Source organism: Ixodes scapularis, unplaced genomic scaffold, assembly GCF_016920785.2.
Source record: "Ixodes scapularis isolate PalLabHiFi unplaced genomic scaffold, ASM1692078v2 PGA_scaffold5__190_contigs__length_132052651, whole genome shotgun sequence".
NCBI lineage: Eukaryota > Metazoa > Arthropoda > Arachnida > Ixodida > Ixodidae > Ixodes > Ixodes scapularis.
The window spans coordinates 38,390,565-38,416,805 of NW_024609880.1; the positions used below are offsets into that span (position 1 = coordinate 38,390,565).

At 44.2% G+C, this 26,241-nt stretch overlaps 1 protein-coding gene across 1 annotated transcript in view; it reads left to right on the top strand.

The window, feature by feature from the left end:
* The first annotated feature begins 753 nt into the window (after positions 1-753).
* The window catches only part of LOC115321884 (parathyroid hormone/parathyroid hormone-related peptide receptor-like), an 88,822-nt gene continuing 63,334 nt past the window's right edge, over positions 754-26,241 (top strand). The window contains exons 1-3 of the mRNA XM_040209880.1: positions 754-796; positions 1,140-1,253; positions 15,984-16,108. Coding sequence (XP_040065814.1) covers positions 754-796; positions 1,140-1,253; positions 15,984-16,108 — 282 coding nt within the window. The remainder of the gene's footprint in view (positions 797-1,139; positions 1,254-15,983; positions 16,109-26,241) is intronic.

Below are 26,241 nucleotides of genomic sequence, written 5' to 3' on the forward strand. Positions count from 1 at the left end.
CAGCAAAATAGGAAACGCCATCACTTGAAGCATTAAAACACATGTAGTTTTGAAATTTTTGTGGATATAAAAAAGGGCCAACAACTATATCTGTAACAAATTTAAGAGTCTAGTTTATATTACCAAAAAGATACTCGGCTTAAAATATATCACTTTTTGGCAATATTGGAGGAGGGGAGGTGTGCAGCACGAAGTATATCAAACTTATGAAAAGCCCTCTCCACATCTTCTTTCATTTCTTCTTAACGAAAAATCACAATCAAATTTTGTTTCCTTTGATGATCCCATTCAAGAAATGGAAACTGGCGGAGCAAGGTTCTATTTCCTTTGACACAACGTAAATTATATTACAGGAAAGAGGATTACATTACTTTTAAAATGAAACAAGTCCATCAAAAAAGGCATTCAGAATGATAATGCGAAGTTGCAAAAATCAGTTTGGCCGGGCCCTTAAATCTATTTTGTCATGGTCTCATTATGGTGCAAATTTAACGTCAAGCATCAAACAAAACAAAACAAAAAACCGGAAACCAAAACAAACACCGCGGCACGCCCCCTTTTTCTCGAGAACTCATGTGATATATTGCCACCATGAAGAGTTGTGAATGGCATAATGATACAGAATATTTAACTACACAAATAATTGGATTTATTTGACAGTTTTGAAACATTGCATCCGTTCACTTAAAAAGTGATAATGTATATTTTGAGTTTTAAGAAAAATATTTTGATAAAAGATGTCCTTTATAAAATATGTTACAAATAAAATACCTAAGGAAAAATGAGAAACCCCGAGGTAAATTAAATAAAATATTTGTCTGAAAACCAAATTATGATCTTGTACCCTGACACCAACGTTATGACTCAATGGAGGCTAATATATCTGGGAAGTTTTAATAAAAAAAAATAATAAAGCAAATCCAAAAATTTACTAACCTATCTGAAGATTAGAGGATTCTAAACTGTGATGTTAATTTTTTTGTTTTTTAACGCCCTTTTTTCTGAAATATTTGACACTCGCGTTGTGTTTGAAAAGGTAGAGGCAGGGTGTGCAGTTGGTGCTGCCCCAATTTTTTATTAGCTCAATTTTTGTGACAGAGTCCACCGTGACAAGCACTGTATTGTACTTGGTTCCTCAGGCGGTGACTTCTGTCCTCGGGTCTGGGACGGCATCCTATGCTGGGAGAGTGCACCAGCCAACACGACCGCACGTGCGCCATGTCCGGAATACCTCGACGGCTTCGACACCACCCGTAAGTAGCTGGTACTGGAGGCATCCCTGTGCGTAGGCCCTCGGTTTTGAATTCGGGAGAAGCTGATTTGCTCATCCGATAAAATTCGCATATTATCCTTTCAAACTTCCCCAGCGCTTTCAAAATTTACACTGCCCGAGAATGTTAGCGCCATCAAGATATGAGCACTCTTCTGAATTTCTGGTTTCTGTATGGAACTTTCTGGGTGCAGAAAGTTGCTTCGTATGCCATTCAATCCACCGACCGCCCGCTCCCCTTGGCAAGGAGCAGTGAAAACCTCTGACCTGCTTTTCTCACTCTTCGGCGAAGGAACTAGGATTTTTAAGTTCAAATTTTTCCTCTCCACTAATCCCGCTGAAAACAATGAAACAGCGTGTGCAGCCGTCCCTGTCAATGGTGCGGTGCTGTCTCAACATGTCTGTAAACAGAACACAAAAACTTCTTGTTCTCTTTTCACAGATCCCCCTCCCTCTTTCACCACAGACGCTACCAACCCTCTGCCTTTGTGTTGGGATAGTTGGGAAATAAAATCGGCTCAGAAAAGCGGGATGAATCACGTTCGTCTTTTTAGACTTAGATTAGGTGGCCCAAGCTACCGCCCGCTACAAAGAGTGTAGCCATTAACATCCATCGTCCCTCCGCCCATCCACATGAACAATGTCATTACGATGCAGAGGAGAAAAATATCAGATGGGTTCCAGCGTTCGTTGAAAAACGCTTGTTGCTGGTGAAGTATGTGTGCCCTTGCAAAGAAGAGGAAAATCGACCAGGAGGGTTGGAAGTTCAATCACGAGTGGACATACAGACTTATTAATTGAGAATGCATCGAGAAGGCATCGAAATGCATCTACCTTATGTGTCGCGAGTCCCTCGCCGTTCCTGAAGAATACAACGGCCGTCGCCACTGCTACCGCAGTCCGCAGCCAAAATGTGAAACGCGTCACACTAATATTTTTAGTTATGCACACCAGATTTACAGGCAGAAAAAATAGAAAGCAACGAGATTCAACGATCGCTTCTTCGCGATAACAATGTCCATTGCCGTATTTGGGAATCGTAAGGGTTGGAACATAATTGCATACAATGTTATACTTTTTGCAGAAAAAAAAAGTATGTCGGCAATCCAGTCAAAGTGAACGATAAATTTGTTTTCCCTTCAAACTCCTGTGAACGAAATACAACTTCGCAAAACTCACATGGTGAATCTCGTTGTCATTATAAGGCAGGTCCCGTCGCTCTCACGTGCTTCCCGTACGTAAACGCTTTGTTTATGACGTTCTGCTCGTGACGTTCCAACCGCAATGTCAAAAAAATATATTCAAAAACACCCTCGAGCCAAAAAAAAAAAAAAATGAAAGGAAGACAGAAACTGACTTACCGTGAAAAAATAGTTCGAAGGTTTTTGCAGAACTTAAAATTCAGTCTGAAGTAGGACTCAGCGCTCTTAAGAATACGGCGGTCCGTGGATAGATCATTATTGTTTCTTCTAGTCCCTATCGAGGTGATTTTGGTAAGGTTCAGTTTCTTGGTTTAAGCCAAAAAAGGCCTAAAGATTATTTCTGCATGAATTAACATTTGGTTTTAACCGATAAAAGGTCTGCACTTTAAAGCAGCTTGTCGCAACTGGTAGTTATTCGAAGGTAAGCGGAAAACGTTGTTTTTTTTTTCTTCTGTTTTTCTGTTGTTGTTTTTTTTTGACCCGCGAAAAAAAATTGTTTTTATCTGTCATTTTGTTTTTCGAATCGTCAATTAATGTATTAAGGTTGGTTTCAATGATCATTACCATTTTTAGGAATTGTGATCTGGCTTGTCTTTTGAGAGGAATTTTGTTCTATGGGACTGGATGTTGTGTCTAAAGTTCGCAATTCTCTGAATATGGTGTAGGTGTTGTTTCAGTGCCGGATAATATCCACAAATATTTAAATTATGAGGAGAGTTTCACCTGATCAAATTACTTGTTTGAATACTAATATTGGCAGGTTATTTTCTAAACTTAGCCTAGCTACTATACAAAATAGAGCGCTGCACGTTAATTAATAAAGCTTGTGAAAATACAAGTCTGGTTATTGCAAATCAGAGATAAAAACTACTATTGAGATGACCTGAACAATTCATTAAAACTTGTTATGTGTAAGTTTGGGTGTTGCCCGTCCATATCTGCTTCGTTTGTACTTGTTCCTGTCTATTTTAATACTCGTTTTGTGCGTTGCATAGAAAACACTGACATGCGAATACGCTATTTCTTGTATTTTGCGTGTAATTTGGAAGCCCAATCAGTTTGCCGGATATTTTACGTATTCATGTTCCCTATTACTAATGCCATTTAGTTTTTGGTTTTCATAAATATACCCCGCTTATATCAACATGAAATCGCCAAAAGTGTGTGTGCGTAGGCATTAGAGCGCAGCGCTTAAACGCCCGCGTCCGGGTTCAGCGGCCTGGGTGTGGCCGTCATCGTCGACGTCGGCGTAACCGAGCGTTAGCAATATAGGACGTTTCCCCTCTAAAGCTAGCGGGGAAATTTTCCCGCTACATTTAGCGGAAAAAAATGTTCAGCTAAATTTAGCGGGTAATTTTTTCCGCTACGTTTAGCGGGAAAGTTTTTTTGGCTAAGAGTGGCGGCGAAGTTTTTCCACTAAATTTAGCGGCGAAACTTAACTTGCTAAATTTAGCGGGGAAACCGAACCCGCGAAATTTATCGGGAGAAATGTTCACTCTAATTTTAGCGGAGATATTGACATCGTGCACATGACTTAAACACGAATTCAGTTTCCCCGCTAAATTTCGCGGGATCATTTTCGCTAAATCTTCCGCTAGATTTAGCGGGAAGATTGAGGGGAAATTTCCCCGCTAAATTTAGCGGGAAAATTTTTGCTGCATCTAGCGGGAAATTTGGGTAAAATTTCCTGCTGAATGGGAAGTAGCAGGAGAGGGCGAGGGGAGGGGGAGGAGGGGCATACCCTCACCTCCATACCCTCCCCGCCTCCTCCTCAAGAACTTCGCCCTAATTCGGCATTACAGAGAATCGTAAACGTCTTTCCTGTTTTTCTACACAAAGAAAACAACGGAATTGCTCTCATTCCATTTAATGTTAAAACGAAAAAAGCGCACACCATATTTCAAAACAATAAAATTCGAAAATGCACAACCATAGGTATAGAGTATATGGGCTACGTAAAAAAAAAAATAAAACTTGTTCACCTGGGTGAGTAAAATAAATATTTCCTAAGCGAAACGCGAACGGGAAACATTTTCTCTTTAAACATGAACACCTTACAATGTCCTGTCTCATTCAAGAATTTGCCCCGTGCAGAATGGCCAATGTGGCTTCCAAAAGGAGAGTACTTCATAGACACTGATGGCCGAAGAAGCGCAGGGTGGAGTAATTTACGGGAATATAATTATCGTTCAAATGCCAATCAGAGTGACTCATTGCACAATAAGAACATCAACTAAGAAATTATATAATAACCGTTAACATAATAATCAAAGCTCTGTCTTTCTAAGATGTCGATGGGCATTGTCGGCCATGCTGACAGCGCTATTGAAGACAAGGAGGTTCATAAATGCTAATTTGTTAAAGTCAAAATAAGCATGAGCTAAAATTTCTTCATAATAGACTGAGAACTTTTTTTCATAAACGTAAACGTAACTTGGCGTTATGTGTTTATATACTGTGAAATGTATCGGGGTCATTCCATGTCAAACGTCCCAGACGTTGCGCCCGAGCCCTTCCGATTTCTAAAAAAAATTCATGACATTTAGCCGCAATGTCCGTAGCCCTGCCCTAAAATATTTTTTGCGAAAAATCTTTTTTTTTTATGACATGAGCGCGGTTTGAACTTTTAAAAACACCGTGAAATTTGGCATCACTCAATAATTGATGAAAAATCATCTTTTTAGTGAAAAACCTAAATATTTTTTTCTTAAAGGGGCCCTGCAATCATATTTAAGTGTCTACCTTTTTTGCGGCTTCACGTCTCTTGGGGTTCGGGCAAGCCAGCGGGCACGGAGAGAGTAACTAAATATCAGTGCGTCATATTTTAAACGTACGACGCTGAAACCTCCTCCTCCGATGTGGGCGAACCGCGGTACTGAAAGCGCGCGATATGTGACGTCATTGGTCATGGGCTTACTACTGGTGAGAGCCGTTAAAAGCTTCTTTTTAATCGAAATACAAAATATAAGTGGCGCGAACCGTTTCAATTATTGATTAAAGTCGTTTTTCTTCAGTATTTTAGATCAGAAAAGAAACAAATGCAGTTTATGAAGTACGGAAACAAGAAATGACCCGTCGACATAACCGCCACCAAGCGGTGGAAAAAGCGCCGCATACTAGAAAGGAGTAGTGGGATCAGGCGCCGACACGGAAAGGTCCCGGATGTACGCGGCGGCGCTGCGGTCGTATGGACAGGGGGATCCGACCGGCTCCGAGCGTTCCAAAGGCCTTCGGCGAGAAGCTTTGTCTTGCGGTTTGGCCGTTTCGCGGTATGGCAGCGCGAAGTGGCTCACATTCTGAACTGATCTTTACCCCGTGTTTGCTGTCGCTTGTGGCCAATAAAGTATCATTCTGAATTAGTGTTTAATCGCGCAGCAAATGCAATAAGAGCCGCTCTGGCTGCCCGCTGCATACAGCCTATCCAGAACATGCTTTAATGGCGCCCTCTGGCGCCTTCGACACGGAGTGCGGCAGTCGTGGGCGTTTGATGAGCTCACTACCCCTCCTCTAGTTCACGGCCACTAAAGCAACCATGGACGTCATGAGGGAGGTTATTTTTTGCTTGTTTTTGTAATTTTAATTTGCCTATAACTCTTCAAATAAAGCGAATTTCGAGAAAGAAAAGTTTCGCTAAGTTACTATGTTTAGTGCGCTCAGGTTCGGTGCAAATAAAAAAACAGTAAAAAAGCCCTTGCAGGGCCCCTTTAAATTTGCACGGTTTTTGACTTACAATTGGGTTGGGCTTGTGAAGTTTTGTTTATTTTAAATAATCATTAAAATACTAAAAACTTGGAAACTTTTAGCGTGTTTGTTATTTTATTAAAAAATATCTAACTGCTTCCGGGACTTAATATAACTTTTTACCGGCTGCCCTGCAGGTATATAATCTATAAAAATGTTTAATACGGCTCAATTAAATATCTCTCAGTAAACAAAAATCCTGAAGTTGCAAACATGTGCGTTTTGACGCATAAACAGCCGTTTATTTCACCCTGAGGTGGTCCCAGTAAAAATACAAAATATGGTGGGTTTGCAAGAGCGATCGATAATCTTTTGATTTTGAAAGTTTGATCACAGTAATTTTTGTTTAAAGCGAGAAAACAATTTTTGAAGTTGAACTCTCGTGCCACAACCCATGTCGCTTAAAGCGTACGACGGTGTCACGGTGTGCGCACGCAGGTATACAGCAGGACCTCGAGTTGTCGGGTACATCTTGGTGGGAAGAGGTTTTTTTCTACTCTTGTTGCTTTATAGCTTTTCGTATTATGACCGTTTTGCGCTGCTGTGTCCTCCTGTGGACGTCCACTATCTTGATATCAGCAAATGCTTATCGCTGCCAGGTAAGAGCATCCACTAGTAAGCGAGCTGTTTCTTACGTACACATCGCAATCACTCTCTCTTCTCGACGTCAGGACAGATGTAGACAGCAACACGAAAGCCCCGTGAACGGGCAATCCCATACGACGAGGCGATGTGGTGTTAACGAGTGCGCGCAGTTAGAGACTTACGCCTCGTTTGTGTTTAGATCGGCTTTGAAACGGCAAATTCTTGCGTCGCTGAACAGTTCCGTTTTTCACCGCAGTATGCGCAACAGCTAGATTTCGCGGCGGTATTGTCGCGTTTCTCTTTTAGGAGAAGTCCTCGTCAACTGATGCCGCCCGTATTAGGCATCGAGTTTCAAGCCGCCCCCGGGTACAAAGGAAACAACTGGCCTGCTATTGCTACGCGCTGGCGGCCCCTCCGATTATTACACGATACCCGCCGTTTCTTCCCTTGCAGCCGGAAAGACAGACAAGGGGAAGCGGCAGAAAAATCCGTTCTTTCTTTGGACCTAATCGTGTCAGCTATCGTCACAGGCAGTGTGCTGTACGGCGAAGAGGCGTTAAGAAGCGACGTGGGTTGTGGTGCGACTGTTCAAAGTTCAAAATTTGTGTTCTCGCTTTAAACAAAAATTACTTTGATTAAACTCTCAGAATCAAAAGATTATCGATTGTTCTTCAAAACCCACCATATTTTGTATTTTTACTTGGATCACCCCAGGGATAAATAAACGGCTGTTTATGCGTCAAACCGCTCTTTTTTGCAAATTCAGAATTCTTGTTTACTGCGCGATATTTAACTGAGCGGTATTAAACATTTTTTGCATAGATTGTATACCTGCAGGGCAGCCGATAAAAGGTCCCGGGAGCAGATAGATATTTTTTTGAGAAAATAACAAAAATATAAAAATTTTCGAATGTTTTTTTCTTTAAATATTGAAATTAAACAAAACTTCACAAGCCCAAGCATATTGTAAGTCGAAAGCCGTGCAAATTTAAGAAAGAAATTGTTAGGTGTGTCACTCAAAAGCTGATTTTTCATCAATTATTGAGTGATGCTTAGTTTCACACTGTATTTAAAAGTTCAAACCGCGCTCACGTCATCAAAAACTTTTTTTCTCCGAAAATATTTCGGGGCATGGCTACGGACATTGCGGCAAAAGGCCATGACTTTTTTTTTAGAAATCCAAAGGGGTCGAGCATTTGGGTTTGAAGAAAATACCGATCTTTTTACGTCTTCGTGGTTCTTGATCTGTGCAAAAGTTCGTTACAAGGGGAGACACTGTTTTGAATTTAGAGTTTGTTTTTCTTTTACGTCTCTCCACTCCAAAACCAAAGGGCTGTGAAATGTCAGACTATTTGTGCATATTAACAGTGCTTAAATAATTAAGATTATTATTAATTTGATACGACATTGACGTCGTGTAAAACATAGTTTTCCAGATGCAGTATTGTTATTTATTTACGTGTTATATTATCTGGCGTTTGCTTAGGATCTTTTTATAAAATCAAAAACAACACTTCGCTCATCCCGCGCATTACGTCGATAACAATACTAATCCCCTTCTCCAGGGATTACTCTATTATTCTTGTCCAGTTCATTTGTTTCATACTGCCCCTTTGTTCGATCAAACACAAACACAGTTCGATCATACACAGGAATTTCTATCGGGGTAACTTTGCTACTTAATTATTAAACGCGCTTCTGGACACTATATTTTACATTACCATGTTAAAGAAACTAAAAAAAAACTACAGTGGATTAATTATTATTGCACGTAGCGTGTTATCTCGGTACCGATGCATGCACTCTTAACTTCAAAACACTGGTTGAACATTTTCGTTATATCTTCCACTTTTGCTAGTACTTAAACGTCGTTTATCGGTACAGCTCAGTTTGTTTTTTGCCTCGTCGTCTTTTGTATTTCGCAATTTCTTTTCCTCGCATTTTTATTTACATTTTGTGTTGCTTCTTGTGGTTCTTTCAAAAACCTTTTGGTTGACTTTTACGTTTCCCTATTTACATTCAACTCTAAATCCTCCAATGTATGTAAATAAATAATAGCAGTGGATATATGAATTCGACCGTGCAATCTAAAACAAATGAGGTCGTAAAATCACTCTTTGGCGTGCTTTGGCTTCTCTATATTTTGGACACTGTAAAGTACTTTTAAGCAATGCCTGAAGGGCTCTCGTGAAAGGCATATGAGGGATTCTTTTAATCTTATTTTTTTGATGCAAAAGAGTTTTTCATCGCCCAGTTTCCTTTCTAGTGCGACAGGGGATGATAGTGCTTGAGTTAACCATCCTTCAGGAACTGAAAGAGTTCTTAGGCCGTCGAAGAACCATTAAGGAACAAAGCTTTGTAGAATTTAGCGCATTGGATCAGTACATGATGATTGGGATTGGGTAGGACCGTAAGAATGAGAGGGACTAGGCGCGTGTGATTGGTTCCTTCTCAATTTCGTGCGCTACTGTCGCATCCACTTAAACGTGGCCGATGATAACAGTAACATTCATCAACATTAAAAAACAACGTATACAACATTGTAAAACCCGAGAAGTCTCGGGTTTTACAATGCTAAAATTGCACCAGCTCGCTTTCATTTTCTCTGTAATTTCTAACCTATACAATTTTAACATAAACATGCAAATTATTGTTTTAAAAGTGCGCTCTCCGATAATGTTCATGTTAGTGTTAAAATAATTGCAGTGATAATCAATCTCCCTCCGGGACTCATTCCTAACATTTCTCACTCTCGGTTGGATCCCGTTACTCTATAAACCTTAAAAAAAAGAGCTCTAATTTACGATACCGCTGACTTTTATTTATTTATTTCTAAATACTATCAGTCTCTATTGAGACTATGATAGGGTGGGTATACAAGCGTACAAAGAAACACAAAAAACAACAGCATCAAGAGCAGCACACACTTGAAAAGGTACTATGAAAGATATCGCCAAATAATCACAAACAATGCTTTGACAATGAAAGATAACAATATAGATCCGTCATGGGCTATGATGCGTCGGCGAAAAACAATACAAACGACAAACGATGTTTATTTACATTTCGCAAGATGCTATATAAGAAGAAAAAGGTTCAAGTGATTGGCATACCACAGCTTGCTCCGAAAGAAGATTCCAGTCACTTATGGTTTGTGGAAAAAATGAGTATCTGAAACGGTCTTTGAAGAACCGGGGCTGATGAAGTGCGCGACTGTGTTTGTTCCGAGTTATTCTCGACTCGTCAGGAACTAGGTAAGCTGTTTTATCTATCTGCAATAAGCCATTAATAATCATATATAAAAATTTCAATATTTTTTCTTTACGCCTCACCTTAAGTAAGGAAATGTTGGCTTTTGAATACAGTGCCGTAGGTGAATCCAGTCGACGATATTTGGAAAAAATAAAACGTAAAGCAAGTCGTTGCACCTTTTCTAGCTTTAGCACATCTTTAACAATATGAGGGTCCCAAATTTCGCATGCGTATTCCATCAACGGACGAATGAGTGTTTTATAAGCCAAAAGTTTTGTGTTCATTGAACTCAGTTTCAAAGACCGCCTTAAATACCACAGTTTATAATTCGCTTTTTTTACAATACTATCAATATGAGCACTCCAACGGAGATCGTGAGAAATAATGACACCCAGATATTTGTAACTGCTTACCCTTGCTAGTGGATACCCTTCGATGGCGTACGCGAATTCAATGGGCTTTGTTTTATGAGTAATAGTCATACAAACGGTTTTATCTAAGTTTAGTGACATTTTCCAAGTATTGCACCACTCACCAACGCGTGCTAAACATGTGTTGAGATTAATTTGATCGGTGGGCTCCCTAACCTCTGTATACAAGATACAGTCGTCGGCAAAGAGCCTAGCCTTAACCGCTAAATTGGACAGTATATCATTAATAAATATTAAAAAGAACAAAGGACCGAGCACTGTTCCTTGAGGTACACCTGATTTTACATCAATAAAATCGGAATGTCTATCTTTAATTTCTACAAATTGTCTTCTTCCGTACAAAAACATCTCTATCCATCTGATGAGACCTGGGTTTTTCAGAATATATTTTAATTTGAGTAATAATTTCCTGTAGCTAACCTTATCAAATGCTTTTTTTAAATCTAAAAAAATAACATCAACTTGGCCTTTACGGTTCAGTACTTCAGAAAAATCATGCGTGACTTCAACCAGCTGAGTAATAGTAGATACCCCTTTAGGAAAGCCGTGCTGAGAGCTGTTTAATAATTTGTAATGACTTAAGAAGGAGTGAAAATGGCTCGAAAGTATATGCTCTAAAACTTTCCCACATGTTGATGTTAGTGAGATTGATCTGTAATTGTTAACGGAGGTAGCTTTACCAGACTTCAAAACAGGCACAACTTTACCAATCTTCCAGTCATTGGGTAATGAACCTGAAGACAGGGATCTCTCAAATATGATAATAATATAATGGGACAGAGACTCGGCATATCGTTGAAGAAACGCATTTGGAATTTTATCGTATCCGGTTGCTTTCTTACAGTCTAGGTGAAGTAACAGATCTACAATTCCTTCTCGAGACAGCTGTACATCAGGGATGGCGGGAACATCTTCCAATTGGTTAAACACAGGCGTCGTTCCGTCATCAGAAGAAAACACAGCAGAAAAAAATGTATTAAAGCAATTCGCTATCTCGTAGTTATCTTCGATCGTGTGTCCATCGACATCAAGTTTTTTCACGCCCTCTTTTGTTGGTGAAAGGTGCCGCCAAAATTTGCGGGGAGACGAGATTAAAAACGCCGGCATCGTTTGGTTAAAACACCTGTGTTTCGCGTCTTTAATTGACGATTTAAGATTCTGGCTTAACAACCTGATTTTTTCACGTGCACTGGGAGTGGCTGTTCTGCGAATTTGTGCCCGACATCGTGATATCTTTCTTTTTAAATGAATAATATTTCTATTGATCCAGGGATTGTGCGTTGCTTTCTTCTTTGTCCTATTTGGTACATACTTAGTCACACACTTAGTTATAACTTCTTTTAAGTAAAGCCACAAGTCATTGACCGAAAGTGCTGGAGTACCAGCCATTTCCTGGAAAGTTCCTTGTGCCAAAAGTAGTTCGTCCAGGATAGCCTCATCGTCGGCCTGGTTGAAATCCTGGTATACGCTATATGTAAACTTTCTACAAGGGGTTGTTAAGTTTGGAAGAGATAAAAGGACTATGCAATGATCTGAAATACCGGGCAACACGCTACACTCATAAGGGGATGATAGAAAGCCTTCAGAAACCAGAAACAAATCCAGAAGCGAACTGGACGAACCTTGAATTCTTGTGGGTTCTCTGACAACTTGAGTCAGATTGTGCGAAAAAAACATTTCGAGAAGAGCGGAAGAAACCACAGTTTCACGAGAGGTCGAAACCATGCCATCCCAATCGATATCAGCAAGATTAAAATCGCCGGCAATGATAACTTTACGAGAGTGCGCGCGGAGTTCATCTAGAAAGTCACTCAGTTTATTCACAAATTCTAATCCCATTCCGGGCGGGCGATAAACAGCGCCTAAAATATATTCAACATGGCCAAACTTAATCTTGCACCATTTATTTTCTATGTCAGGGGCGCGTTCTAATTCCGTACAATCTAAACAATCCTTGATAACTATAGCGACGCCGCCCCCTTTACGTTCCCGATCCTTTCTGTGAATTTTATATCCGGGTGGGATGATTTCACAATTTAAAACTGATGAATTCAACCAGGTTTCCGTGATAATGACAGCATGCGAATTATGTTCAATCAAGATATGTTCAAGTTCAACGACTTTATTTACCACACTTCTGGCATTCACATTGAGAACTACGAAGTCTTTATTGCCATTCGACATGACTGGTCATTTCCTAGCGTAATTATGCTGCTCGTTTGGAGCACGCGGGGGCAATTGTACTCTCTCATCCTTCTCTTCATCCCAGGCGTACATTACGTCCCCGATCTTTAATTTGTCGTACAATAATGTCGCCCTCTCCCCCTTATCTCTGTTATCCTTAGCACTGTCCCACAACTTTTTCCGTACGTTCCTGACGAGTAGGGAAAAGTCCTCGTTAATGAAAATGGCTGTTCCTTTTAACTTCCGGGCATTTCTAAGTACTTCTTTTTTTTCCATGAAGTCACCAAATTTGAGGATAACGGGACGCATTCGGTTAGAAGACCATTTACCAAGTCTATGAATTCTTTCAATACTTTTCACGTTAACTGCTAACCTATCGGAGAACACTTCATTGACTACACTGTTCATTAAATTGTCTTCAGTCTCGTTGTCCATCTCCCGGATTCCATAATATATAAGGTTATTACGTCTACTTCTATTTTCCAGGTCATCTATTTTTTTTTCCAGTTTTTGCACGCACAATTCTAGGTTGGATACTTTGTGCTGCGAGCTATTGAACTTTTCAACTAGCTCATTCAAACGGGAAGTCGACGCCTCAATCGCTCCCAAGCGTGCTTCCAGGGTGCCAAAATGGCTTTTCAGTTGAGCAATATCTTCCGCTATTTTGTTTTGACCTTCCAAAATGTTCTGCAGCGGTCCGGGATTTAGTTCAACATCACCACAGAGTTGAAGCAGCAGAAGAACGACATCCCAGCACTCAGTCATCATAACAAGAAAGTAGCCAGGGCTCGGCAGCACAATAAGTGACACAGTGTAATCTCTTAAGCATTTGCACCAACGATACTTATTACTGACCTGCATATACAGCAAGAAGGGATTAGTCATCCTGGCTGACGCGGTGCCACCGAGCCCACTGAAGTAGGTGTCGTGAAGCTTCCGGTTTTTGCAGGCGGCCGACGATGTTGCTCTCGTCACCAGCGGTCCGGAAGGAAACCTCGACAGCAGATGTTGTGCTGACGGTGCGCGTTCACTGTTGTAATCTTGTCTTCCATGATGAACTGGTGGATCGTGAGTCGCCGAGAAGATTACTTGCTCGAATCTTTGAACGCGTGTAGAGCCAGCCAAGTCCTGGTGCTTCTCTCCAAGTGGTGTTGCGAGGGTAGGCAGCCACAGTAGAATCTGCATATACAGCAAGAAGGGATTAGCCATCCTGCCTGACGCGGTGCCACCGAGCCCACTGAGCTACTTATTTTATATAGTAGCTCCGGCTTGAAATATAGAAAGATTTTATTAAATTTACGCCTTCTACGTGTCGCGTCCATTTTGTTTTTGGCTCAATCAGTTCGCCTTGCATAATAACCTCAGGAATCGGTGAAAGAGATAAAGCATCAGATGGTGGAAAGGGCGTCACATTTAGCTCGAAAACGTGGTCTGTGGTAGCTTCCATGTTTATAACAAAGCTCTGTGGTTATCAAAGAATATTTGGCATGGCGTGTGTGTTCACAATAGGCACCACTTAGGTAACATAATTTATATGTTAACATCGAACTTTAAGAGTATGAAAACATGTTCTCGCTGAATACATTGCAAGTTCACTCGTATTCGCTTAGCTGTTTTGTGAATCACGGGGGACGTAAGCTTGAACAATCAGATCACTGTTGGCCAGAATGGCCTTTGTTAAGACACCTTCTGTGGAAACGTAAGTCAGGGGAGTCTGTGCTGTTCAAGGACATTTTCGATAGAACTCAGTGAGTTTTGACGTGTCAACAGTGCTTGTCCCAATCAAATACGACCCTAAATAAGGGCATGAACATGGGCTAGTTGATGATTTATTCTATAGAATAAAAGCGCAAAACGACGAACACGCGCTTTTATTCTATAAAACGCTAACATTCGTATTCAGATGCAAAGAAAAATAGGCAAAATGCTGCCAAGGTTAACCTCATAGCGACTTTCTTTTCTCTACGGGAAATGCAGTTGCATTAACTGAAAGCGCGATTGCAAGCGGGTATGGAAACAAAACACTAAGACAAAAATAGTAATATTTTATTTTTCCAGGGTTTTGGGAAACACCCAATAAAGCACAACGCCTGAGATCTTGGAGCATTTTTTTTAGAAAGTTCCATGTACTTAACTAGCATTCTTTTTTCTTGTTTGTTTATCCAAAATGGTTAATTTACTCAAATTAAGAAAATACGTCTTGTAAAAAAGTAATTGATCTTCTTCGCGATTGCGTAGTCGGCTACTGTACACATCACCGCGCGAGTTTAAGGTCGTAATAAGAAGATTACTGCCCCATGTGGTGTAATTCATATTTTCATATCTTTTTGGCAGGTGCGACATAAAAAACATATAGTGCTTCATCAATATAATAATAGCAGTCTTTAAAGCGTGAAAATACTTTCATTGGTGCTATTTGGTCGCTTAACAACTTAGGCTAAAATAGCCTTTCCATAACTAGAAAAAGAAAATAACTTCTAAAAGCTTTGTATGTAACGAGACATCAGAGTTTGGAGTGTGTTCGCTTTATTACCTTCATTTGGAGATATTCCTGACATCTGAGATCGCCGCGATCAACACAAACCTGTGGCCTCTATCGCAACTTTTTGTATGTATTCTTTGAGCAATACCTGCTTCCGCGAAGCATTTCACAGCCTGAATCCGCACTTCAACAGAACGTAGAAGTCTCTGTTTAAAAAAAAAGGAAAGAAAAAGCATTATTTAACTAAAATATTATATCTTGATTAAAGGCAACTTACCACTTTTTGCAATATCTCAACTAAAAAAAATACTCAATACACAGAAAGACAGACAGACAAAGAACTTTATTGAGGTCTTGAGAAGCGCTGCCTTTAGGGCAGCACCGCGGGCCGCTCCCACGTGGGGACGGGGAGGCCTAGCCTCACCGCCGCATCGTGGGCTCTCTGGACAGCCCGGTCTCAATACACAACTCATTAGAATTAAAGGAAATACTTTCATCTATTTCTCGTAAGGCTGCTCTTTTAAACTTCGCTGTGAATAAAAAGGCTATGACACAAAAATTATTTATTTATTGGAGAAAAACATATTCTGCATGTTTCTGAAGTTAGTGCTTGGAATTATAAGGTAAAGCATCTCTTAACGGCCATTCCTACTTGCCACAGGAACGTGGTCGCTTCTATTTGTTGTATCCACCAAAAGGTCCCAGTTTGATTAAAATACCACAAAGCTATCCATCTTCGACCGCCACATTACTTGCGGTCTTCGACAGTGAACTCGCGATTATTTGCTTGCAAGGAATTACGGCGACGGCCTTCCTACAACGGGTGGTGGGTACAGGGACTGCGAGCAAGCTGTGCACGGAGAACGGCACCTGGTACCTGAACCCGCTGCATGGCCAGACATGGACCAACTACTCGCAGTGTTTCCTGGCAAAGACATCGGACAGCCTCTCCATGTTCGAGGCAAGTAGGCGTCTTCACACTAAGATATGCTACTCTTAACTTTATGACGGTCGTCACAATAAAGGTACGTTTACGATTACACATCGCTCGCTTAAAGGCAAAAATGTGCGCACAACGCGAGATATCGCTATCTCTATGTTTTTAGCGAACATTAAACGTTATGTTCATGTAGTGTTTCGCTCTACTATGGCTATTTTCAGTTTTGATATTAGACGCTTGGCGCACGTGACACGCGTCATAGGATTGTTTAGCGTGTCTGCTGCTCTGACTGTTGCGATAATGGACATTTTTGAAACGCCAGTGCCACCGTTGAGCACGACGGGGAATTATGGGGACTCCGAGGGTGTCGCACCCTTTAGCCAAGTTAACTCTAGCCTATTCGAACTTTTGCATGATAGGTGACGCAAGTTACTGCCCAAGAAGCAGCACCATTCTTAATACATTGACACGATTAAAAGAGAAAACTATACTCAAGCGTTGTTAAAACAAGATGCATTTTTCTTCATTGGCGAAGGAAAATAGAATGTACCAACTCAATAAACTAATTCCCATAGCAAAAATAAAATAACTCATTGGATGCGGCAGTGATATCTCGCTCTTTTGGCGTGTGGCCCAAGCGCGATGGCCCAATAAAAACGCGATAGTGTTATCGGGTCCCGTTCCCAACACCTTCTCCTTCGCCGTGCAAGAGTGCCTTGAGTAGCTTATACCGCCGCGCGCGCAGCTGGCCAAGTAGGCAGCACGCGCGGCCTAACGGTTATCGCGATTGCCTTCCACGCAGAAGGCCAGGGTTCGATTCCTGGCCGCGCGGCTACACATTTTTGTTGACAGTGTAATTTGATGTTCTGTTGAATTCGAGAACCGTCTTGCTGAATCGAGGTTAGAATGTTCTACCCGCCGAACCTTCTACACCGAACGATCCAGAAACCCACCAGGGTACATAAGGGATTCCGCAAGGCGAGCGGAGTCAGTCTCGCCCCAGCGCTCGATCCTGCGGTTTCGCCGACTTCGACGCCCGCGACGCTCTGTTATTATTCTTTGTAGCCCTTTTATTTTCAGCAAAAGTTCGCCACATTAAACGTTTATTTCTTTCTGTTTATTTATTGTTTTTTGGACACCACCCGTGACATTTTGGTGGAGGTGCTGGGTAACAGGCAGGTAGATGACGGCGGCGGCGGTCGGGGACTGCGATTGCTGGCCGTCCATCGTCGGCTTCGTTGGCTGCTTGGTCCTGGGTGGTAGAAGTCCGTATTGCAGGTGTAGACCTTGGGTGCGGCGACTGGTCCGAGCTTCAGGTTCCGCGTCGAGTGGTCTTCCGCGCAGCAGAAGAGCAGACGCCGCCGCCGCTCGACATCGACCCCGAGCTCCCAGCTTCGAAGCGCCGGCAACTGGTTGATCTCCTCGCCGAATACAGTGACTGTTTTGGCACGACATCGAAAGTTCGCCAAACACCAATGGCGAAACATCGCATTATTACCGACGACGACACACTCCCCGTCCACCAGTCGCTGTATCGAGTCTCCTTAAAGGAAAGGAAAGTGATTCAAGATCAAGTTCAGAAGACGCTCGACGACGACATAATTCAACCCTCAAGAAGTCCATGGGCGTCCCCAGTCGTGCTTGTAAAGAGGAAGGACGGAACCCTGCGATTCTGCGTGGACTATCGTCGACTGAACGCTGTGACGAAGAAGGACGTCTATCCGCTCCCCCGCATCGACGATACGTTAGACCGAGTGCGCCACTCCCGATATTTTTCGTCGATGGACCTGAAGAGTGGTTACTGGCAGATTGAAATTGACGAACGTGACCGGGAGAAAACTGCCTTCGTCACTCCCGACGGACTGTACGAATTCAAAGTGATGCCGTTCGGACTTTGTACAGCACCAGCCACCTTCCAGCGCGTCATGGACACCGTGCTGGCAGGTCTGAAATGGCAGAGCTGCCTCGTCTACCTGGACGATGTCGTGGTATTCTCATGAGATTTCGATGAACACCTCAGACGACTTCGAGCCGTGCTTCAAGCCATCAAGACCGCCGGCCTGTCACTCAAGCCAACAAAGTGTCGGTTCGCCTATAGGGAACTAAAGTTCCTCGGCCACGTCGTGAACAACAAAGGTGTTCTACCTGACCCCGAGAAGACCCGCGCCGTAGCTGCATTTGTGCCGCCGTCCGACAAGAAGGCAGTGAGAAGATTCCTCGGACTCTGTGCCTACTACAGGCGCTTTGTTCGAGACTTTGCCAAACTATCCGCACCGCTGGCACATCTCACGAAGGACGCCATAAAGTTCGAGTGGACAGAAAAGCACCAGAGGTCATTCGACGAGCTCAAACGAAGACTCCAGACGCCCCCGATTCTTGGCCACTTCGACCAGTTTGCTGAAACCGAAATCCACACCGACGCCAGTAACACCGGACTGGGTGCGGTACTAGTCCAAAGGCAAGACGGCGCAGAGCGAGTCATCGCATACGCAAGTCGGACGCTGTCTAACGCGGAGAGGAACTATTCAACTACTGAAAAGGAGTGCCTCGCTGTCGTCTGGGCAATAAGGAAGTCCTTTTCACGTGGTCACAGACCACCACTCACCCTGCTGGCTGGCAAATCCGAAGGACCCCTCCGGACGCCTCGCCCGGTGGAGCCTACGACTGCAGGAGTTCGACATGACCGTGGTGTACAAGTCCGGCCGGAAGCACAATAACGCCGACTGCCTGTCGAGGGCCCCAGTCGAGGCCGGTCCTTCCTGCACCAAAGAGGACGACGATGAGTGTTTCCTCGGCGCTCTGGATGTCAGCGATATGGCAGCACTCCAACGAGACGACCCTGAGCTGCGAGCTCTCATTGAGCACCTAGAGGGACAAGGAAGCGCCGTTCCCCGCGGTTTTGTACGAACACTGCCAACCTTCTCCATCCGACAGGGTGTGCTCTACAAGGAGAACTTCAGCGACAACAGCACGGCGTGGCGGTTGGTGGGCCCTTCCAGTCTTCAAGAAGAAATTTTTCAAGCCTGCCACGATGACCCGACGGCGGGACACCTTGGTTACAGCAGGACTCTTGCCAGGATACGCGAAAAGTACTACTGGCCCAAGCTTGCGAAGACAGTGCACCACTACACCCGATCTTGCCACGAGTGTCAACGACGGAAGAAGACACCGACGAGACCGGCAGGACTTCTTCAGCCTATTGCGCCGCCATCTACCCCAGTCCAGCAAATCGGTATGGATTTACTCGGACCTTTCCCACCATCGACGCAAGGAAACCGATGGATCGTCGTCGCAACCGATTATCTCACGCGGTACGCCGAGACAAAAGCCCTTCCATCAGGAACGGCTGTTGAAGTCGCGAAGTTTTTCATCGAGTCCATCGTCCTCCGGCACGGCGCTCCCGAAATCCTGATCTCAGACCGTGGATCATCATTCATGGCCCAGCTGACGCAAGAAGTCCTTCCTCTCAGCCACACCAGCCATCGCCGCACCACGGCGTACCACCCGCAGACCAACGGGCTAACGGAGAGACTCAACAAGACCATCGCCGACATGATCTCCATGTACGTCGACGTGGAGCACAAGACATGGGGCGAGGTGCTGCCGTACGTCACATTTGCCTACAACACGGCCGTACAAGAGACCACCGGAGTGACACCCTTTCAACTGGTGCATGGGCACAAGGTAAAGACAATGCTGGACGCTATGTTACCCCACGAACCGGCTGTCGACGCAAGCGACGACGCCCAGGTGGTTGCCCAAAGGGCAGAAGAAGTCCGTCAGCTCGCCAGACTCCGGATTAAGGCTCAACAACGTGTCTACACCGGCCGCTACAACCTTCGTCGTCGGGACGTCCACTTCCAGCCCGGAAACAGGGTGTGGGTGTGGACACTGATTCGCCGCCGCGGTCTCAGCGAGAAACTTTTGAAACGTTACTTTGGACCTTACAAAGTGCTTCGTCGACTCGGGGATCTGAACTACGAAGTGATGCCCGACGGAACACGGACTTCGTCACGCCGCCCTCCACGACCGGAAGTCGTCCACGTCGTGCGACTGAAGCCATACTACGGTCGATAGGACTGTGGACCTTATGTGTTCCAAATGACTCTTTAGTTTACCGTTCTGTTTTATTTGCTTCGTTTTGTTTTTGGGTTGCATCAGTACGATGCACTTTTTAAAGGAGGGAGTAATGCCGCGCGCGCAGCTGGCCAAGTAGGCAGCGCGCGCGTGGCCTAACGGTTAACGAGATTGCCTTCCACGCAGAAGGCCAGGGCTCGATTCCTGGCCGCGCGGCTACACAGTTTTGTTGACAGTGTAATTTGATGTTCTGGTGAATTCGAGAACCGTCTTGCTGAATCGAGGTTAGAATGTTCTACGCGCCGAACCTTCTACGCCGAACGATCCAGAAACCCACGAGGGTACAGCCTCAACGGAAAAAGAGTGGCAGAAGTGACCGACGACCGGAGCGGCGAAATCGCGACACGCGGCGCTATTGTTCCCGAACGCGCCGATAGCGAGAGTGCCAGTCACGTTCCATGTCTCAACGCGGGGGGTGGCCGGCAGAAAGCAGCCCATCCTAAAGCCCGCATTTTTAAAGCTATCTTATCCCTCATTTGTCGGCCGAGCAATGCGCCAAAGTAATTGCGCACGAAAAGTCCTTTTCTTTTTCTTTTTTCTTTTTTGCACGGGCGTGGTGGTCGACTGATCGGCGGTATTTTTTTTTATTGACCCCTTTCGAAAGTCACGTTCCGATTATTAAAATGTAAGAGCCACCGCACATTGGCGAAACAACTGACAACGCAGAACGTGCAAGTCATTCCATAAGATAGTGAACGTCGGAGGTCGGCCGACGCTTGGAGCCGACAAGTCAATCACATAGCGTCGAAAGTCCGACGTCACTGTGCTCATCTCCTTTTTGTTTGTTTGTTTGTGCGTGCGTGTGCGTGTGTGTGTTTTGCCTTAGAATCCAACCGGCGCGTTAAGGGTGCCGCGACATTGCGATTTTAGTCCACCATTGTGCAGGGGTTCCACAGCTGCCAACACGGGGCAGCCTTTCGAAAGGGATCAATAGTTTTCCCCTAAACCGACCCTTTGCTGGGTGACAGACTGTCAAAGATTATGTGCGGCAATGCAAATGCAAGCCACCGTAAAATAACTTTCAGAATACCAAGATGTGTTCTGAAGTGTGCTGCATTTATTTTTTGCAGTGAAAATAAGCTCTATAATTTTCCTTTAATTACAAAAAAAAAATCAGAACCGAATATTAGCACTGCACGTGCACTAGAGAAAACAAAAATATACAGTGGATTTGCAACAGTCAATGAAATAGAAGCCGTGGCAGGTAGCTGCACTAGTGTCTTGCGAACGCTCCACCAGCCTCCACGACATTGCGTGCGCGCGCAGGCAGAGAGGTATAGAGGCTGCTCGCGAAATCAGGGAGGCCTTAAAGTCTCGTCCATTCTTCTCGCACAGCCTCCCAAAGCAGGTCTTGTGACGCTCCATGCAGGTTCTTCTTTGCCAGTCGTTGTTTTATCACGCCCCACACGTTTTCTATGATGTTAAAATCTGCTTCCTTTGGAGGCCATGGAAGCTCCTGGATGCACAGTTCCTCAAGCTTCTCTCGCACCAGCCTTGAAGAGAGAAAACAAAATAACTATACATATATATATATATATATTAATCAAAGCTGATAATTTGTCTTAGAAAGATTTGTGCACGACTCACTATGAACATGAGTTATGGGGTTACATTTAATGAAAGTTATCGCCATTTTTTCGTAAGCCTCTCGTGGTATGACCTTCCTAAAAGAACGCAAGAAAGCAATCGTTTAGCAAAGAAAAAAAATTCATGACAGCTTCTTTAAGGATCTCTTGGAAAACATTGAAAAAGAGTGACGGCCAAGAATACAATTTAGTAACAACAGTCATAAGCCCCAGAAAGGCATCCGTAAGCGCAAACCACAACCGCAGTTCATCTTTTTTTTTTAGGCAATTGAATTTTCCATTTTAACGCGCCCCCTCCACTGCATGGCGTCCGGGGAGCGATTTTGAGCGCAGATTTTATATACGGGGTGTTTCATTTTAATTCGATCAGAAGTTTAAAAAAAGGCGGCGAGAGTTACGTAGATGCCGTTGGCACCGTGTGTTTGTGGGGATCGGCGGACATTATATAAGGGGATAAGCGTCACATAATGTTCACTAATTTACCGAAATTTGTGTCTTAACTTTTTAATTGTTGATTTTATGGGGCATGTTGCACCTGCAATTTTGCGTTTTTTCGCCTGATTTCCAACCCACGGGCTTGAAAGAGCGCAAGAAGTAGCACTGATAATGTCGCGTAGATGATTGACGTAGTCGTTTCGGCCACGTCGCCATTAGCGAGTTTTAGTATTGCGTATACGAGCAAACGCAAGCACTATGCGTTTGCGTTAGCGTTGTGTGTTCCACGGTGCGCATGCGCGAAGTCGCCTTGCGCCAATCCAAGGCCGAGGTTTGGGCTCCGCGCACGCGCAGTGTGGAACACGCAACGTTAACGCAAACGCACAGGGCTTGCGTTCGCTCGTATACGCATTACTAAAACTTACTATCTCGGAGGCGCATTTACCAAGGACATGCTGTAGAGGTAGTGACAAGGTGCCCAAAACGACTGCGGCAATCATCTACGCGATATTATCGGCGCTAGCTCTTGCCCTTTTCTAAGCGCGCGCTTATTTTTAAATCAGGGATAGTGACAAGGCGCCCAAAACGACTGCGGCAATCATCTACGCGATATTATCGGCGCTAGCTCTTGCCCTTTTCTAAGCGCGCGTTTATTTTTAAATCAGGTGAAAAAACGCAAAGTTACAACGATGAATATCTTAAAGCCTATTGCCTTTTCGCGAATCGTGTCAATTGGAATAGCCTTCAATAATGACTCGCTTTATATTGCAATTGTGACATGCCGCATAAAATTATTAATAAAAAGTTAACACATTTCGGTTAATTAGTCAACACATATTCTGACGGTTATCCTCTTATCTAGTGTCCGCCGGGCCATACAAAACACGCGGAGAACACGGCATCCACGTAACTCTCGCCCACTCTTTTATTATGTTACATTTGAAATGGAAAATCTTCTATAATTCGTTCAGTGTGGACTGCATAGGTCACAAGACGTTATACCTGGATGTGTGGATGGGGCTCCTGTCATGCTGGTAAATAAAGCACCCATCCGGAAATGGGCCATCCAAAATGAAGGGAATGAAGACCCTTTCTAGTAGGTCTGCGTATACGGAAGCTGTCAGGGCTCCGTCTATCCGGATCAGCGGACCCAAGCCTTGGTGTGTTATTACACCCCACACATTAACAGAACGGCGGCCGCTACCGGCAACCTGCTGCGCGTTCTCTGGATCATACCTGCAACAAATAAAAAATTAAGGCCTTGTTTTTTAGCCAGCAGGTTAACATTTATTTTCGAGAATCTCGCATAGTATGATTGAACTGAAAAGTAAACTTCTCAGCTACAGGTTTGTAAAATGACCAAGAATGTAAGAATAGAATACATTGAAATGACCAATGGTGTAGCTGCCATAATCATGGCTATCACTCTGTTCTTGGTGCCTGATGTGCAATGAAAGATATATCAAAAATTAGAAGTGTCACTTTTCTATCCTCCTAGAAAGGAAACCACGTGACCTACCGTGTGAAAACGAGCCGCCAAACACGGCGCTGTTGGTCCCACTTGCTAGAAATCGTCGATTCGTCCGTGAACACGACATTCATCCAATCGTCGACAGTCCACGAAAGGTGCCTAGTGGCAAACTCCAGCCTAAGGCGCTTGTGATTTTGGGTCAAGAGAGGCCTTTGGCAAGCCATCCTACTGCGGAGCCCGACTGAACGCAGGCGTTCTCTTATGACAGTCAGGGACACCTGCACGCCAAGTTGTTCTCGTATCTCCTGAGCAGTAATAAAAGGATCACAGCAGGCTGCGGCCAGAATCCATCTGTCTTCCTCTTCTGTGGTCCTTCTTGGGCGCCCACTTCGAGCCGCGTCCCTAATCCTCGCCTCTTCGCGAAAAGCACGCACAATACGCGTTACGGCTCCTAGTGAGCACCCCATCTCTGCAGCAATACTCCTCCTCGTCCGACCTTCTTGCACAAGGGTCAATATCTGAACCCTTGTCGCGTCATCAATCCTCGGCATCCTATGTCGTTCTGAAAAAATTTACGGGGACTTCACCTTTGCCTTTGCTGTCCTGTAACACAGGCTGTGACGCCCACAACTTTTGACAGTCTATCGCCCAGCAAAGTGTCGCTTTAGGGGAAAACTGCAATAAAGAGAATAGCGCCGTTCACAACGCCCGCGCAAAAAAAAAAAAAAAAAAAAAGAAGGTAATCGGGTTTGCGTGGGCGCTAGGTTTATGCAGGGAGCAAGGCACCCTAGGTTTATCCGGCCGACAAATGAGGGATAAGACAGCTTTCCAAATGCGGGCTTTAGGATGGGCTGCTTTCTGCCGGCCACCCCCCGCGTTCAGACATGAAACGTGACTGGCACTCTCGCTATCGGCGCGTTCGGGAACAATAGCGCCGCGTGTCGCGATTTCGCTGCTCCGGTCGTCGGTCACTTGTGCCACTCTTTTTCCGTTGAGGCTGTACATAAGGGATTCCGCAAGGCGAGCGGAGTCAGTCTCGCCCCAGCGCTCGATCCTGCGGTTTCGCCGACTTCGACACCCGCGACGCTCTGTTGTTATTCTTTGTAGCCCTTTCATTTTTTGGCACAAGTTCGCCACATTAAACGTTTATTTCTTTCTGTTTATTTATTGTTTTTGGTCAGCACCCGTGACAATACTTAGTTGACCCTTAAGCTTAGTCTAGAAACTCCGGCTTCAGGTCGAGCTCACTGGCTTCAGCAGTACTTTGGTTGCGCGTGCCTGCGCTTTCACACTTGTGTTAGCAAGGGTAGTATGCTCGCACTGAGTGCGGAGATTCGAGTCTCAGCTTAAAAGTGAACAGAGTATACAGACTGTAGCGTGTCTGGCTCACCACCGAAGGGTCGCGGGCTCCAATCCCGCCTAAAATTCTTAAAATGTTTCTTTAAGGCGAAGTAATTACTTTAAAAATTGAAATTATTTCAGACATGCGGCGACCTTTAATTCGCATTACATGTCTTGTTTTATTCACTTTCATTTTACGTTTGACGTCACGTTTCACGTGAGCGTTGGGGATTGTTTGAAATTCCCGCGCGAGGTCATGTGGCAGTTATTTCATCACCCCCTCGACCAATTAGAATTTGCGCGTGACGCCGCTGACGCCGTTTTTTCTGCGAAACGACCACCTTAACGCTTTCATGTTAAAAAGAGCACTGGCCCATCCAGAACGATGGTCCATGAAAAAAAGGGCAGCGGACAGACGTGCTGTGATTGAGGGCTCCCACCGTATGTGGGCTAATGACCGCAGCACAGGACGCTGCAAAGATTGCCGTCTGCCGTACAGAGAGACCCAACGCGAATATAGGCAACGTGGTTCTCGCAGGCGGTACGGCGGTAGCAGCTACGACGGAGCAGCAACCCTTGCTGTTCCTCATAATGACTCACGCTCCCCGCTTGAGGCAGCGCGCTACTATCCGGCAATTGCGATTCAGACTCTTTAGTGCTCTTTAGAATGAAATTCAGATACTCATAGGATACTATCCGATGAGGAAATTCCGTAAAATACTGCAGGATTGAAATCTGAATCTGCTGAATTATCGCGGAAGCGGGCGCGCCAAAATGAATCCGAACGCAAGAATGATGTCGACTTTTCGTGTTCAGTACTTCTATTTGATGCTTCGAAAACTGTATAGTTTGTAAATACTTTATGTACTCACGTAAGGTAATTGGGAATAAATATGTGGATCGACCCATTCTTTATGCTATGACGCTATTACTTTGAAGACAGAACTCGACCACTTGGAAACATCTTTTGGGTAAACAACTCGACATACAAAGGGTAAACGGGTACACCCACCACTATACCCCTTCAGCACCCTTATTATGACCTAATACGCCCTTCTCAATTGTAAAATAGGGTATTGTTGCATTGAACACCCCTCATATTCGAAATGTTTGAAAAGGTTGTCACAAGAACTGAGGTGAGGCGAACACCTTTTTTAATTATGTTCGTCGCACTGACAGGCGCC